Raw genomic sequence first — 16,481 nt, forward strand, 5'->3', positions numbered from 1 at the left:
CCCAACTCACGTACAATTTTAATGGGTGAACAACTCAATCCTTGGGAACATACTGTAACCTTAGGTGGCGAAGAGCCGACATCGAGATGTCAAACCTATGCGAACTCTTGAGGAAGATCAACCTGTTATCCCTAGAGTAACTTTATAATAGACTCTTCCTTATAAAAAAAAAATTTAATATCATATTTGGTCTTAGCAAAAAAATTGAAAAAAATGTGCTTTTTAACATCGACAACCCCAAGTATTTATAGAAGATTTTCCGCTCGTAGTGTTGCCATTAAGACATGGGACTAAAAAGAATCAAAGAAAATTACCGATGAGAAAAATTCTCAATAATACACAGTAGTTGAATTTCAAATTATAGATCCCTGATTAATAAATCGGTAAAAATGACTAATAAACATTTAAATTTAGCATGACAAGAAAAAAAATATTAACTTAATTTAATTTTAGATTTTATTAAATTAATTGAGAGTTAGATAGTAAAGACTCAATTCTTATCAAAATTAATTTGATGTCAACAAACATTTTTACTACTCTGTTTTCTTTATTCATCATTTTTAATTGATATTTCTTCCTGTGATATTAGAAAGTCATTAGTAGTAAACAAAATTACTACAATGACACGCCTATCAAAATTATTAAAATGATGGGCATCGGGAATTCAATATATTTACATAGCTAAATCAAATAATTAAATTCTAAAATCTTAATTAATCACTAATCTAATTTTATATTCCAAACATTTTCACTCGCTTAAACACAAGAGAAATGATCCTTATAAATTTAATATTTAAATGATATTTTCACTCATAAATTTAACCCATAATTTAATTTTAATATTTAATTAAGATCCTATAAAATAGTTCTAAATAAATTATTAAATATGAATATATAATTTAAAATTTTATAATAATGAATTTAGTGATAATATATTTTTATGTTATTTTTATTTTTAATGACAGATATTCGGAACACAACTTATATATGAAATTCATTTCTAAAATATATTTTTTTATATATCATTGAATGACTCAAAAGCGGAAAAACAATCATATTGTCACAAATTATCGTTGAATACAAGTCCAAATAATAAAGTTAAAATCTTCTAAATTTTTCTTCTATTTTTATAAATAAAGTTTTTATTTTTTATTTTAAAAATAAATATTTAAATTTGTTAAAAATAAATAATGTAGTATTTTTGTTTATTTATAATAATATTTTCTAAAAGTTATAATTTTATGAATTAAAATTTTTCAAGTTGAAGACAAGGCTGAACTTTCATCGAAACCCGTTCAACATCGCCAACCCAAACCCTACAACCCAAATCCTCTCTCAACTCCCAACCCTCACGATCCGACCCCCTTCCAACCCTAGCGTTCTCGGTTTCCTCCGATCCCTCGCTTTGCATGCAGCTTTCTCCAACCTGCTCGAACCCTCGTCGGACACCGCCGTTGCTCTTCAACCCGCATCCAACCCTCGTCGTAGCGGGGCCGTGTTCAAGTAGTTTGTCGCCGGGCCCACGCCTGTACAGTTTGACCCTCGTCGAAATAGTTCGTCGTTGATCTTATCTCAGATCCATCTTAAAGCATTCGGATATATCAAGATCTGGTAAAATTCTGATCTAATCTACGTCATCTCAAATCCATATTTTCATCCAAAGCAGCTTGTGGATGATAGTGATCATATTTCTTTTCTGGTGAAATTCTGTCATAGAGATTAATTTATCGATGACAAACGGTTGCATGGATGCTATTCTCTTCTTTCTTTGTTTTCTCGATTTCATTTCTGTCATTTTTTATTAGTTAGGTACTGCAGTGACATTCACTTCCAGATCCAATCTGCAAACATATCACTTACTGACCAACATAATTAGGGGTCTGGGTTTGTTTTATCCTTTTCTGTTAGGAAAAACTAGTTTAGTAGGGAAGTATTGAAAGAGGGGTGTTTAAGTTTCATAGGAACAACTATTTGGTAGGGAGCTAGTGTTGGGTTTACTTTTCATTTGAATCCTTTCATTTTCTGTTCTTCAGGGTTGCTCCCTAAGTTTCATAGTTGATACGAAACATGCTATAGCTAGAGAGTGCTAAAGGATAAACAATTATATACAAACATATCAAAACTAACGGGAACTTGGAAAATGACTACAACAGCTTCTTTTGGATTTCATGAAGCATCACTTAGATCACCAAACAACCAGGCAACTTTAGAAATGACTACTGGTGGATTGATTCTTGAGGTGTCTCACTACAAGAAATTACATCATTCAAATTCATCAACATCCCGACAACTACCAGACTCATTTTAGAAGGTCGACATTTCAATATTGATGGGAAAATGGAGTATTTGCTTTTTCACAGATGTCACAAAAACATCCCCATTCTTGAGCTTTGTTGTTTGGTCCGAACAGAATCAATATCTATGCTGAATAAGTGATTCCCAGGCAGAAGAACAACAATTTTGGTAATGGAACTTATTTTATTTAACAAATCCAGATTGGTCAGTATGGCAGCAGGAAACTCATATATAGGGACACATCCAGATTCTATGTTGCTTGGCCTTCTCATTCAGGCAATTACTAGATATATCAGATAAAACAGCTACAGGAGTATGCCCATTCTGTGTAAATAAGTCCCTTGTGAAGTTTACCACAGGAAACTTCACAATGACCTGCAAGATGATCATGAAATGTGACTTATTAGTATCTGTTCACTCATTCCATGTAGTATCAATATCTGGTTACATAGTAAGGAATTATACACTTCAAGAGTGAATTACTACTAATCACACACACCAACATCAATCTGCAGCATGTATCCATTAAGATGAAAACATTGCACATGTTGGAAATATTACCATCTTAACTGATCCAAATTGTAGAAAATCATGAGGTGTAGGAATCATTGCTAAAGTCTGTAGATCAAAACAGAGAAGAATAAAATTGGTTCTCTTATGATATAATGATACATATTATAATAAGCTGGTAAGTTTTTTTTTAATAAAAATTTGAGTTAGCTCTAGAAGAACATACCTGTATGCCAGCTGCTTGTTCAACTCAGCCAATACCTACAATGAATATGAGATACAACTGTTAAGTAACTTTGTTACTTGCCAAGTTCCAGTCCATTCAACTCTTAGTACATATTACAGTGTTTAAGGTAGTGACATAGATTGCATGGTTACAAATTGTGATAAAATGGTAGAATATTATTTACTATAATGCAAACTAGTCAAGAATTCATTGTGTAACTTAATGATTTGCTAGTTTAGTTATGAACAAGCAATAGGTCAGAGACAGGATGTTTGGTTCTAAGCCTGATCCTCTCATCTTCCTGAAAATACAAGAAAGAAAAAAAGTCTCTTGAAACATTAAATTTCTAAAGCTTTAACAAATTCAAAAATAAATATAGAATTAGATCTTTGGGGTCCATCTACCTTTAATGAGTTTGGAATTGAGTACCTTTTGACATTGATGAAGACATATTTGGATCTCTTTTTTATTAGGAAAAAATTATTTGGTAAAGAGAATATAAAAAAAATAGATGAATATATTGGAAGGCTAATCAACCATAACGTAGTTGATAAAGTATAGTAGTTAAGTAATAAAAATTTGTAGAGAAAAAGTGAGAGGGGAAGCAAATTTCTAATGGGAGGTGGCTAGCAAGGGAGATCAACATTCATGCCTTGCGACTAAATACACAAACTAGAGATAGAGAGAAATAGAGGGAGATAGAGAGCGAGTCAGAGCTAAAGTGCTATTTTGCTTATGCAGTGGATCCAATTGCAATTTAAATTATATGTAATACTTTGCCATTTTCTAGGCCTCCAAAGACAGTTCTTTAGCATAGATGATCCTCATGCTATCACCCATGAGTTCATTGGAGGCTATGGTGCAAGTTTGACAAGGAGCAAATCACTCTCTCCCACCACCACAAGTGTTACGTTATTAAGCATAAGTCAAAAGCATATTAGGTTTCTACTCAAAGAGGAAATCAAAGAATGAGATTGACCATAGGGAGGTTGTTCTTCATGGAGAGGGTAGAAGGTGTCAGAATGAAGGGGAAGGAAACATAACTCTATTTTTGTAGATAGTGACATGAACGAAGGGAGAATTGACTTTGAGGTGGTCATGCTATGTCCCTAGCAAATGTAGTATTTCTAAACTATGGATGCCTTTGACGAAGCAAGTGGTGTATGGGGAGCACAAATTTTACCTTGGTAGGAGAAGTAGTGGAGACATGACACACTTGACTGTAGGTATAATAGAGAAAGGAAGTTTGGAGTTCAATAATGTCATATGCAAGTATAAGTGAAGTTAGATATGGCCTTCAAGCTTTAGCACGACCAACGATTGCCCAAGTGTTTTTGTATGATCCATGTGGAGATAGGAATGACTTGCACAAAGAAAAGACAATGTGAAATTCTTATCTTTACATTGAGCTGGTTGATAAAATAGAGTACTCAAATGGATTCGCGACATTATATACTATTTTTTTGATATCTTAAAATATTTAGAAAACAAAAATATTTAATAAGAGACATCTAAAAATGCTATCTAAATTAGATGCTTATTCTATTCATATAAAGTTTTACACCTAAAAATACATTTCACACAAGTATATTCTTCAAGCTTCATACTTTCACTGCAAAATGCTTCATGCTTATCCTTTGGTTGCTTTCATCAAACTTTGCTTTATGCAATGATCTATAGTAAATATTAGAACGAGAAGTCAAAGATGAGGTCTTTAGTTCAAACCAACTCACTTAAACTTATTATCAAATAAAAAACACGCAATTAGATCCAATCACAATGGAGGAACCAACATTCTAACACCAAAGTTATGATTTTTAACTTTAGCCTCTCTCAATCATGAGAAAAATGTCCATCCCTTCTCTAGCATCAAGTTAATGCAATCATTCAGTTCTAATAATAACTTAATTTTATAATATAAGTAGAATAAAATAATTACTAGCATAGTTCATTTTCTTTCTTGTTTGTTGAATATATTTCTTCTACACCATTATTTTCTTCTGTGCATCTACTATCTTCTATTTGCTTGATAGCTTCACTGTTTTCAAATAAACATAAAACAAGGAGGTTCGTTAATGTGATATGAAGATGACTAACTCTGATCCATGTCTATGTGGTGCGATTAGTTCCTTAAAGCAAATACATGTTGGATCATTCTTACACTTGCTTCTTTAGGATAGGATAGACTGTCTTTTACTAAATGTTTGCCCATATTCAAGATGCGAATTATTGCAAGCATAAAAGAGATCTTTAGCATATGTTCATTAGATAAATTCTATGATTTTTTTTCTTTCTTTTACCATTTGATGTTTTATTTGAGAAAAGTACAAATTATTTTTGTGTTGGAATCATCATTAATTAGTCTTTCTATTTTGTGATAAATCATGAATCTATCATCTATCTCATGAAGTTGCATAAGACAAAACCAAACTGAATTAGTTTATTGTTTGAACTTGAACTAGCTTGAAACTAAAATAATCATCCAAATTTAATGGCTCGAATTAGATAGTGTGGGAAGAGAGATCAATTAATTTGTTAATAATGCTATATAATATAATAAATAAAAGTTGCATTGTATTTTTTCTTTTGGTTATTTTTAAAATTTTTCATTAGTAATAGAGATGAGGATGTTAAGGTGCATGTGCGGGCATATGAGAATGAACATGATAAGATTAAAGAGAAAGTCGGGGTTGTGAAAGGTTTTGAAAGACACATTTAAGATGGTATGAATAAGTATTTAAGTGACCAATCAATGATCCAATTAGTGAGACTTGACAAATATATTCATTAATCGAGGAAGAGGGAGAACAAAGAAGATTTGGTTAGCAATGATAAAAGTGGATAAAATTTATTTAAATATAGATGATGATATAGTAGGAGATCGAGCCCAATGACGTAGGAGAATTCATCCAGTCGATTCCACTTAATGGGATAAATGATTGGTTGTTGTTATAATCTTATTTTTATTTCTTCCTCCTTTGCCATCATGTCATGACATGTATCTCTTATTAACATTATTTAGATTTTATAATTATAGTTTAATATAAATATAATATAATAAAACATTAAAGTATTCGCTTTCATGCCATCCCATCCCATCCCATCCCATCCCATCCCATCACATCCCCATGATCTCCCTTGAATTACATTCATTCATCATATAATAAATATTCAATGTCATCATCCCAAAACCAAAGGGAAATTAGAAAGGTATCATAAAGGAAAAAGAGTTAAACTAGAAAAGTTCCCTTGCCCATTCCCTATATTCGTACCTTCGGCTCTCCCTTCTTGGTCTCACAGATTGCACTTTATCTGGTTTTATGATATTACCAGGTTCTTCTCCTCCTCTTGCTCTTTGTTTTTTTTTTGTTCGTAGTGATTTTACTTTGCCCCTTGCTAGTTTGGTTTGGGAATCTGGTAGAACAAACCTTAGCACCTTCTCCTATTTCTTTTTCATCATGCTCTTGCTCTTACTCTACCTCTTGGAAGTTGGAACGGGCTCTGAGCTCATGCGTTCTCATGGTCATGAGGCTTAAACCTGAATTTTCCCTTGCTCTGCATTTCTTGTTTGCCCAAGGACACATCTTTCTTTTTTAGACCTCTCTCTATGCTGCCATCAAATGACAGATTTTTATTCTTGTTTTTGGAGTTTTATTTCACAAAAGGGGTTCTAGGTAGGAAAGAGGTGCATAACACAATACAGATTCTTCTTTGCTTGCCATCAGCTAGCTCACCAATTTTTTTTCTTGTTTGCTTTAAAGTTTAGGGATGACAAACATTTACTTTGTCATTCCTACAAATGAAGGAAACAATTACAGGAAGAAAGAGAGGCAAGGAAATGCTACAGGAAAAATTGAAAAATATTTTTCATCCAATTCTTTCCTTTAACGAAAGGAAAGAGGGGAAAAAATAGAACTTTATTTGTCAATGGTAAAAAAAGAAAACATAAATCAAATATAGGTTTGAAAAGAATTTAAAAAAAATATTTTTCAAGCTGAAATGAGATTTCCTCTTAAATCAGATAGATGCAATATAGTGAAAAACTGAGAAGATTTTTTAGTTATTTCCTTCCCTCAAACGTTTTAAGTCAAAGGAAATCGAGGAAAAATGTCATTGTGGAAATTTTTATGCCACCTTATTTCTTTCCTTGTTTCATTCTCTCTTTGGAAACACACTTCTCTTGTAGGAAACACACAGTAAGATTATTCATATTTGGTTGTTTTCTATTTGCCTTCTTATTTAAAATATATAGTTTCTACTGAACATTACTCTTTTACTTTAAACTGAAACCATTTTTGATTTCTATTAAACATACATCTTTTACTTGTAAGCTTTTGGATGTCTTCCTGCCACAATAATCATGTAACTGCTTAATTTGTTTATATTTCAGTATAGTTGTCACCTTTCCTGAAGAAAGGAATTTTCATACTTGCTGAAGTTAATGAATGTATCAGACGTCGTCGGGCGCGATATAGCAACAACTTCCAGCAGCTATTTTGTTTGGCTGTGTTTTGCCACCTGATAAGCTCACTTTTTTTATGTTGATCTCTTGGCAACAAAGCAGATTGAAAATAAGATTATTGAGAGTGGGTTTTGTCCTATTTATTCAATGAGTGAGTGCTACCATCTTCCTTCACGTTGATTGATTATTCTGTAAAATAGGAAATTGACTCCACTGGCTGCTATTCAAGTAAATATTTGATCAGTTGAATACACTGAGCTCACCTTGTCATATGTTTTGCTACTATGTGCCTAGGTTCAACTAGATTACTCATTGACGGATCGAATTGTGACAGCACTCAGAAGTGGTTCTGTCGTGCATTTTGCATATCAGAAATAGCATGAATGCAGCTTGCCAACATTAGTGAGGAGGAATGCAGCGGTACACTGGTACTGGTGGTGGCAGCGGAGTTGGTAGCAATGGCATTGGCGGGGCATCATCAAGAGATAATACCAGGATAGAATCTTCTTATTCAGCATCCAGCTTCTCTAACTCAAGGTGATATACCTACCTTTTATGTTCCTCAGTTAGGCCTTCTCTTTTAAATAAACAAGCTACTCTTCATCCTTGTTGATAGCCTACGTATGTGGGACTTTTGTTTTGTTTTTCTTTTTAGCTTATAAGTTGGATTCCTAAGGAAGTGACTTATACATCATGATTTTGTAGTTGTCAGTAGGCAATTATCTTGTTGACCAACATTTGCATACACCTATTCTAAAACTACCATACTTGAGTTATCTGATAAACAACACAAAAATGGGAAAAAGAGAGGTAGTAGTAAATCAACACGCTTTATTTAGAAAATGTGGCAAGTCCTCCAAGCATTTGCTGAACATGAAACAAACATCATTTTCCTGAGAACTTTATTTGTGATGATGCTTTATTCAATCTTTTACTTTCATCTCCTAATTAGAATTTTGTACCTACAATCACATTGTAGTGCTACTTATAATGGATGTTTCCTTGTTGGACAAAGACCAACTTATCATATTTTACGTTGCAACAACAACGTCAACCAAGCCTTATCCTACTAGGTGGGGTTGACTTTTATTTTACGTTGCAACCAAGTAAAAAAAAAAACAACACGACATAAAATTCAATATTGATGACAATCAATTCAAATTATAAGAAACTTATATATAGTTTATGATTAGTGTCATGCTACTATATCAAAGTATATATAACTAATATTAGATGAAGTACCAACAAAAGAAATAGGGATTTTCTTACACACACTCACTTGAACTGCCTAGTGGATTGCCTTCATCATTTTTTAAAAGGGCCTCCTAACAAGGGCTGCTAGCCACTAGGCGAGTTGCCCCTTGATGAAACTACTTAGGCCTCTTAAGCTGCTTTTTAAAACTATATACGTATGTATACATTGTGCTTGAACTTGTTGAATCTGATGCATGAGATTATACAAGATACATTCATTGACATGGCAGTATCTATTGTCTCATCCACTCAATTTTTGTTGTCATATCTACTAGTTCATTCTGATCGGTAGTCATTCATTTAAGTATAGAAGCTGAGCTTTACTTTTCAGCTGCATATTATCCGCTCTCAGCCATGCTTAATGTTCTGTCTTGTGATTGCTTCTCCAGGCGACAGTCCCAACTTGCGCCATATAAGCTAAAATGTGATAGAGAATCTCTTAATGGCCGGTAAGCTTTATTCTCCAATCAAGTTAAAATATCTTCTATGATGATGTGGTCCAATTTTTGGTTTTGGTTTTGTTGAAACTGTTGAAGCTAATAAAATTTCAACTTTTTCACATGCTTTATTACCATTTTATCATTACATATTTCTCTTTGCTTAATAGTAAGTTTTAATTGTTTTGTCGCTCAAGTTGCTCTGCAAACTAAGAGAACAGTTAAACAACATTCGATGGCTACCCTAGGCAATTTGTTATCTGAGTTAGACCTTCTCCGTGTTCACATTTTAGGCAAATTGTCATCTGAGTTCTTAACTGTGTTTATATTTTCTTATAGTTCATATAGCACTCATGTCACATCCTTACATTTTATCATGCTCTTTAGACTTGGTCCCCCTGACTTCTATCCTCAAACCACAAACTGTCCTGAAGAAACACTAACTAGAGAGTATCTGCAGTCTGGATACAAAGAGACAGTTGAAGGAATTGAGGTGTGTTTCTGTTAATATCCTTGCTACTGTTTTAATAATAATTTCTTCTTTTGTTTTAAACTTTATTTTATGGAGATTATTGCTCTTTCCCAACATATGCAATTTCTTTATTTTTTTTCTGAACTCATGCTGTTATATTAGATACCATTTTGCTGATTGACTTCTATCTTAGTGCTACTGTCAAGTGTGTGATCAAAGGAAATCGTTTCGTCCCCTTTATTCTTGTTTTGCTATTACTTTATGCACTTACTGTGGGGGAGAAACAATTAGTTTTTTTTTTGTTTTCCATCTAACTAAATTCGTTGATTTGGGAAGAAAGGAAAACTCAAGTTTCAACATTTTATTTGTTGAAAATATAAAATAATTTGAAATTTATTAAGGATGCATTTGAGTTTCATTACGTGTGATATGGGAAAGTGTTTTTTGCCCAAATTTGATAGAAGTAGTATAGCAAAAAGTCGAGGAAATTCTTATGCTTTTTTCTTTCCTCTTTTTCGTCCAAAGAAATTTTGGGGGAATATTTTTTTTTCTCTTTTGCTTTTCTCATTTTCCACCAAAGGAAATAGAGGGAAAGTGCTATTGGGAAATTATTTTGTGATCTTGTTTTTGTTTGCATTTGTTTCCTTTCTTGGAAACACTAAGGTTAAAAATTTCTAGCCGTGTTGGTGTTTCAGTATATGACTGGTGCTGTATCAATATGGTTTTGGTACATTTTAAAATATAAAAAATATTTTTACATTTGATTAAATATTTTTATTAACATTTGATTATTATAGATGCTTATTATTAAGTCAAATTTGAGATGTTGTATGATAAGTTTAAGTTTTGATATTATCTCATGAAATATTTGATTCTTATTTAGTAAAAGTTGATTTAGATTAACTAAATCGATTAAGATGGTTTAAGTTATATTTAATTTAGATACATTTTGATTAGTTTGAAATTAAATCTAATTTATATGTAACATGATTTATTTTATTAAATGTTTAAATCTCTTATTAGTTGTAATAAGAGGTTTTGTTTTTTACTCTATTTACCTTTAAGAGGTATGTTTCTCTATTTTAATGGAGGAAAAAAATTTAATAAGGAAGAAAAAAATTAAAGGATAAAAGAGAAAAAAATTAAGACAGAAAAATTTAATAGGGAAAAAGAAATAGCAGTTTAAAAAATAAAAAAATTCAACCTCTAAAAATAAAAATAATTAAATAAAAATCAAGAAAAAAACAAATTGTGTATGCTGTTGCGAGTGCTGCAACCCTACGAAGGCTGTCGCGAGGTTGCGACACTCTCCTCGCCCCTATGGAGGCTGCTGTGGGGTTGTGTAATCATTCACGCCCCTGTGGGGCCGTGGTACCCACTATGACCGCAAGGCCGTCGCGGTGCCATTATGGTGCATGTCGGCGGGCGGAATAGTAAATTCCGCCCGGACCAACTGGCGTGACATGAGATTTAAAACCATGGGAAACACTATTGATGTTTGCTTTGTTCAAGAATAAGGTTTAGTAAAACAAATGACATACATATCCTGATTTTTATATTATTTGTGTTAGATAGTCTAAGTTGACTTGTACTATCATTAATTTATATGCCTATATCATCTTTGCTATTACTCGGACACTTGTACAATTTTGATTTTGTGAAAAATGGAATGTTGGAGGGTATATTTAATTCCTTTTTGATGAAAATTTTGAGTGCAATGCTGTCATTCTGCTACAACTATACAATTTGCACAATGGTTTTTGGCGGCTTGGAAAGTGTAAATCCTTGAGTCCTATATAAAAGAGAGAAATGTTATAAAGTTGTATTTGATTTATTGATAATATAAATTATTTTTGTTACAAAACAAAATTTAGATTTTTTTATTTTGTAGTATTCATGTATGCCTATTAGATATAAATGTATAATTTTTAAATATTTGTATATGTTTTATTGTGTTATTCAATAAATGTTAAATATTTTAATATTTCATACATTTTTTTCATGGATGCCAATACTGCCAACCATAGTGTAAACAAGACTAAATTTTTGATGTGTTAACATATAACTGGTATGTGTAGACGAATATTTCTTTTGCAAGTGATAAACTCTTTCAATATTAATTATATGCATGTTGCTAACAAATATTACTTTATTATTATATTGTGTCACATTGCATCATTAGCACATGTCTTTTTTTTATGAGAAATTATCAATTGGATGCGTTCATTGATATAATTTGTTAGAAATAAGCTACTCATTTTTTATCAATATAAATATTTTAATTATGTTTTTTAACACCAATTGCATATGCTATATATAACACACTATATTATGCATCAGAGCATATGCGCTATGTTATAGGTAAACCATTTGCCACCTAGAAACACCTTTTTGCTTTAGTTACACAACTTACATGGAACCTAAATCACAAAGTCACAACCTCTTAAATTATATATCCAACTAAAACAAGAATATAATCAAAAGGCATATTCCTTAATGATCAATCGTTGTGGTCAAATTGATTATAAGGGTAACAATTGTGGTTTGTCTCTCCAAGCTGTTTTGTAGATTACCAGTATTACTGATACCAATACTGCAAACCATAGTGCTAACTACTAAAACTGAGATTTTAACGTATTAGCATGTAACTTGTATGTGTAGACTTAACTATTTCTTTCACAAGCGATTGACTTTCATATTAATTCTATGCACGTTGCTAATATCATTAATTCTGTATTATTATATTGTGTTTCACATTGTCTGATTATCATATATATATATATATATTTTAATATGAAATCATCAATTGAACATATTGATTAATATAATTTGTTAGGTATGTTTTTAGCACCAATTGTGTATGCTATAGCATACTACATTATGCCCTCGGAGCATATGCTGTGGGAAACCATTTGCCACCTTAAAACACCTTCTAACTTTGGTTACAGAACTTACACGGAAGCTAAATCACAAAGTCACAACTTCTTAAATTATCTATCCAATTAAAACAAGAATGTAATCAAAAAGCATATACCTCAATCATTGAGATCAAAATGAATATAAGAGTAACAACAGTTGTTTGTCTCTCCAAGCTGTTGTATGGATGACCAGTATTAGTATTATTGATATGATTTGTGATATTGTCCTCATCCTCTTTATTTTAAGTATGGTGAAGCTTTGAAAAATGAATCAGATAAAAGGTTGAGCTGCCTTTGTATTTGTAGGGCCTTCTGTTGAACCTTTCCCTTGACTGAATTGGTTGGGTATTGATGAAATTTATTGAACTATGTAGTTTATACACTTTGAATGGCTAAGAAAATGCCTTCAAAATGAGAAAAAATTCAATCAATTAATAATAGTTCTTGGTGGCTTTAAACATCCTGCTTTAGCTATCTGCTATGTTTAGAATTTGAACAACCTATCTTAGGCATCTTACTAACTTATTTTGAGGCTCTAAAACAATCAGTTTTAGTTTTATTTTTATGCTCATTCAGTAGGTTATATGTAATAACTAGTCCAATTGGTATACCATTTCAAATTCTGTGGCAACTTACTTTTTCCTTTTAGAATACTGTAATGGGCTGTGCATGTCATACCCTTGATGTTTATTGTATGTATCAAGAAATCTGCACCTATTCATTGATATCACTATAGGAATACACCTTTATTGGTTAAAAATACTAAAAAGCTTTTGCTTTAATAACAAGCTTCTACAAGAACATCTTGGCAGTTAGTGTTGATTTATCCTTTCTACATTAAATGAATGCTGAGTTATCCAGAACTACATGCTCAAAATCTATTCCCACTTGCTCTTTTGTAATTACTTTTGCTCCTTATCCCTATCTCTCTCAAGTTTTTTTGATTTTCCTCTTTTCATTTTGCCTTCTATTTTTTACTGAGCTAATATTTTGTCTCTCTTAATGTGCCAGGAAGCTCGAGAAATTGCATTATCTCAAGGTTTCAGCTTCTCAAAACCCGAGTCCATCTTAAAGTTGAAAGAGGTGAAACTTGAATTCTAATTTTAATTTTTTTTGCCAATTTTCTCAATGCTTTCAGTATTTAGGTGTGGTCAGATTTGTGGTCCTTGAGTTGTGAGTGGTTAGATTTTCCATTTTTCTGGAATGTTTTTAATTTTAATAATAAAAAAAGGGTAGCCCGGTGTGCACGAAGCTCCCGCTACGTGGGGTTCCGGGGAAGAATCCATTGTACGCAGCCTTATCCAGCTTTTTGCAAGAGGTTGTTTCCAGAATTCAAACCCGTGACCTTTTGGTCACACAACAACAATTTTACCGTTGCGTCAAGGCTCCCCTTCAATATTTTTAATTTTAATGATGAAATTAAATGTTTCCAAAGATTTTCAATCTTCTAGATTCTTGGGTTACTAAATTCTCAAAAACTGGCTACTATGAGACTTCTAGAGACCCTATTCTGCATTGGTTATTAAAATTGGATTTTTTTTATTAAGAAGGTTTATTAATACATTGAAACAATGCCCTTTTTATATACTTGACCCTAAGTAAATATCACAACTCGTGAAATATAATATTTTAATTTAACTCAGCAAGTCAAAACATACTAAACTTCTAAATACCTAAAGTAGAACAACTACTAAAATATAATTATTTCTAAATTGAATTACAATTCAAAATTCAAAATGATTTCTTTTGCATCATTCTACCACATTGAGGAGAACTTGACCCTAGGTGAGGTGCCAACATCTTCAATTGAGTTGTCATTTCCAATGTGCAAGAAATAGCAATAACATCTCCTAAATTGTATCCTTCAAGTATCATAATTGTTTCATTATTGGGAAATTAATTCCTCTTGTTCCTCCTTTTGAGCCCTTTTTATTAATAAGAAATTGTTTGATTGTAGGTGAATGATTTACCTGTTTTTATAGCAATCATGAGGCATGAAAGTGATAATGCAAACCATATCCCACAAAAGCTCAACTTGTGAAAAAGTTGATATACAAGGATGCAACAATGTTAATATACAATGATTAAGACTTAAATTTCTCGTAGTAAATTAGCATATCTTTTAATTAAAAAATTGTAATAGTACTCAAATGAATTCATAATTAAATAAATTAGCATTAAAATTATTTTTCTCACAATATGAACAAATAAATTCTACATGACTAAGTAGATGATATATGAGATTGAATTTTAGTTTGTCATATGACTTTGTATTTTTTAATAATCATCATTTATTACAATCAATTTCCTTGTATCTATATATATCTCTTTATTGTACACTATAAAGTTGTTTATTTGGTGGACATAAGTTCAACAAACTAACTCTCAATACTAACTAGGGTTAGATAAATTACCATATGACACATACAAAATAAAGACTTAATTGCTTTAGTGTATTTGAAATGGATGTCTTGCATTCGTAGTCCATGAAGATTATTTTGTTGCTCTCACGGGTTGGTGCAGTTGATCCCTGCATGAGTGCTTGATGCAGTAGGTCTTGAAATCAATTCCCAGCTAGTGCGAAAATGCCTTCTTGGGTGCCTGACCTCCCCATGCAAAGGGCCGCTATGCTAAGACAAATGCCCCTCGTGATTTACCTCCTTTCAGAGTGTGGGGTTGCTTGGAAGGGCCACTAAAGTAACAACTTCACCTTTCGATGCAATGAAGATTAATTTGTTTAATTTCTGTTTTTTTTTAATTTATTTTTTAGGTCGTAACATGAATGAGTTATAATTTGTTATCTTGAGCTCTAGTTAGTATGTTCTCTAAAAAGTCAACCAGAGAATCTTCTAAGCACGGAGTAGGAATATGATTCAAGGTGGCAGTAGGATGGTTGACTGAGTGGATGTGCGGAGATGATGCACTATGGGGTGGAATATGAGTGCTTAGGTGGAATACAAAGATGTTTGTGATGTAGGGATGCAAAAGTGGAATTAGGATGTAATGGTATAGGAACAGAAAGTGCCAAACACTAAATTGAAAATTTTGCTCTAATACCAAATTGACTTAACATCAAAATTGAACCATAAACTAAACCTGCATTGAGAACTGGAACGAAATTTATGCAGAAGGGGATAACTATCTCAGAGTATGGAAGGATCTCACAGAAAAATTAACAAAGGGAAATTTTTATTACTTGAAACATCATCAATACATTGAAACGATGCCCTAACTAAACTGGAAAACAAATATCATAAATTGAAAAATGCAATAATCCAACTAAGCAACTACTAAATCAAAACATACCAACTTCTCAACACTAAAATCAGAATAATTCCCCAAGTCAGTTACAATTCAAAATTCAAAATACAGATTGATTTCTTTTTGTATCACTCTTTCCTTTTCCTACTCTTTATGCTGTTAATGTTCTGTAGTGATGGGCTGCTGCAAACAGGTTCTTCTTAAGTGCTGATTATCACCATAGTTGGTATCCTGAAACTGACGGCGAAGAAATTTCGGTTTGGTTGAGGATTGATATCTTAGCTTAGGACAAAATTTTAAACCTTCACCTAAAAAGGCTAATTTCTTTTCTCTCCCTCTCTTTCTTTTTGGTCAGTATGATCATCATTAACCTGGATTTACTTTTGGTGCAGGATATTAGAAATTCGTTGTCTTTACCTAGTATATTTTCTGCCTTATCTTTAGTGTAGAAGAAGCACTTATCATGTATTTATATGCTTAATTATAAGCATAATATCATGTCAGTACCAGTAGATGTTCCCTGACCTGTTTTGATCCTAAGAAGTTTCAGTAGTAATCTACTTGTATATTTTCCCCCAGGTAGTCATTTAAAACAATAGCATATTGAATAAGGTTGCACTCATTTCTCACGTGAACAATTTTTGTT

The 16,481-nt window shown here is 32.2% G+C and overlaps 1 protein-coding gene across 2 annotated transcripts in view; it reads left to right on the forward strand.

The window, feature by feature from the left end:
* Nucleotides 1-1,288: 1,288 nt before the first annotated feature.
* Nucleotides 1,289-16,481, forward strand: part of LOC121985338 (mediator of RNA polymerase II transcription subunit 12) — a 64,274-nt gene continuing 49,081 nt past the window's right edge. For both annotated transcript variants that reach the window (XM_042538724.1, XM_042538725.1), the window contains exons 1-6: nt 1,289-1,611; nt 7,422-7,644; nt 7,788-8,030; nt 9,137-9,196; nt 9,572-9,677; nt 13,586-13,657. In XM_042538724.1, coding sequence (XP_042394658.1) covers nt 7,906-8,030; nt 9,137-9,196; nt 9,572-9,677; nt 13,586-13,657 — 363 coding nt within the window. In that variant the 5' untranslated portion in view covers nt 1,289-1,611; nt 7,422-7,644; nt 7,788-7,905. The remainder of the gene's footprint in view (nt 1,612-7,421; nt 7,645-7,787; nt 8,031-9,136; nt 9,197-9,571; nt 9,678-13,585; nt 13,658-16,481) is intronic.

This window comes from Zingiber officinale, chromosome 5B, assembly GCF_018446385.1.
Source record: "Zingiber officinale cultivar Zhangliang chromosome 5B, Zo_v1.1, whole genome shotgun sequence".
Classification (NCBI taxonomy): Eukaryota; Viridiplantae; Streptophyta; class Magnoliopsida; order Zingiberales; family Zingiberaceae; genus Zingiber; species Zingiber officinale.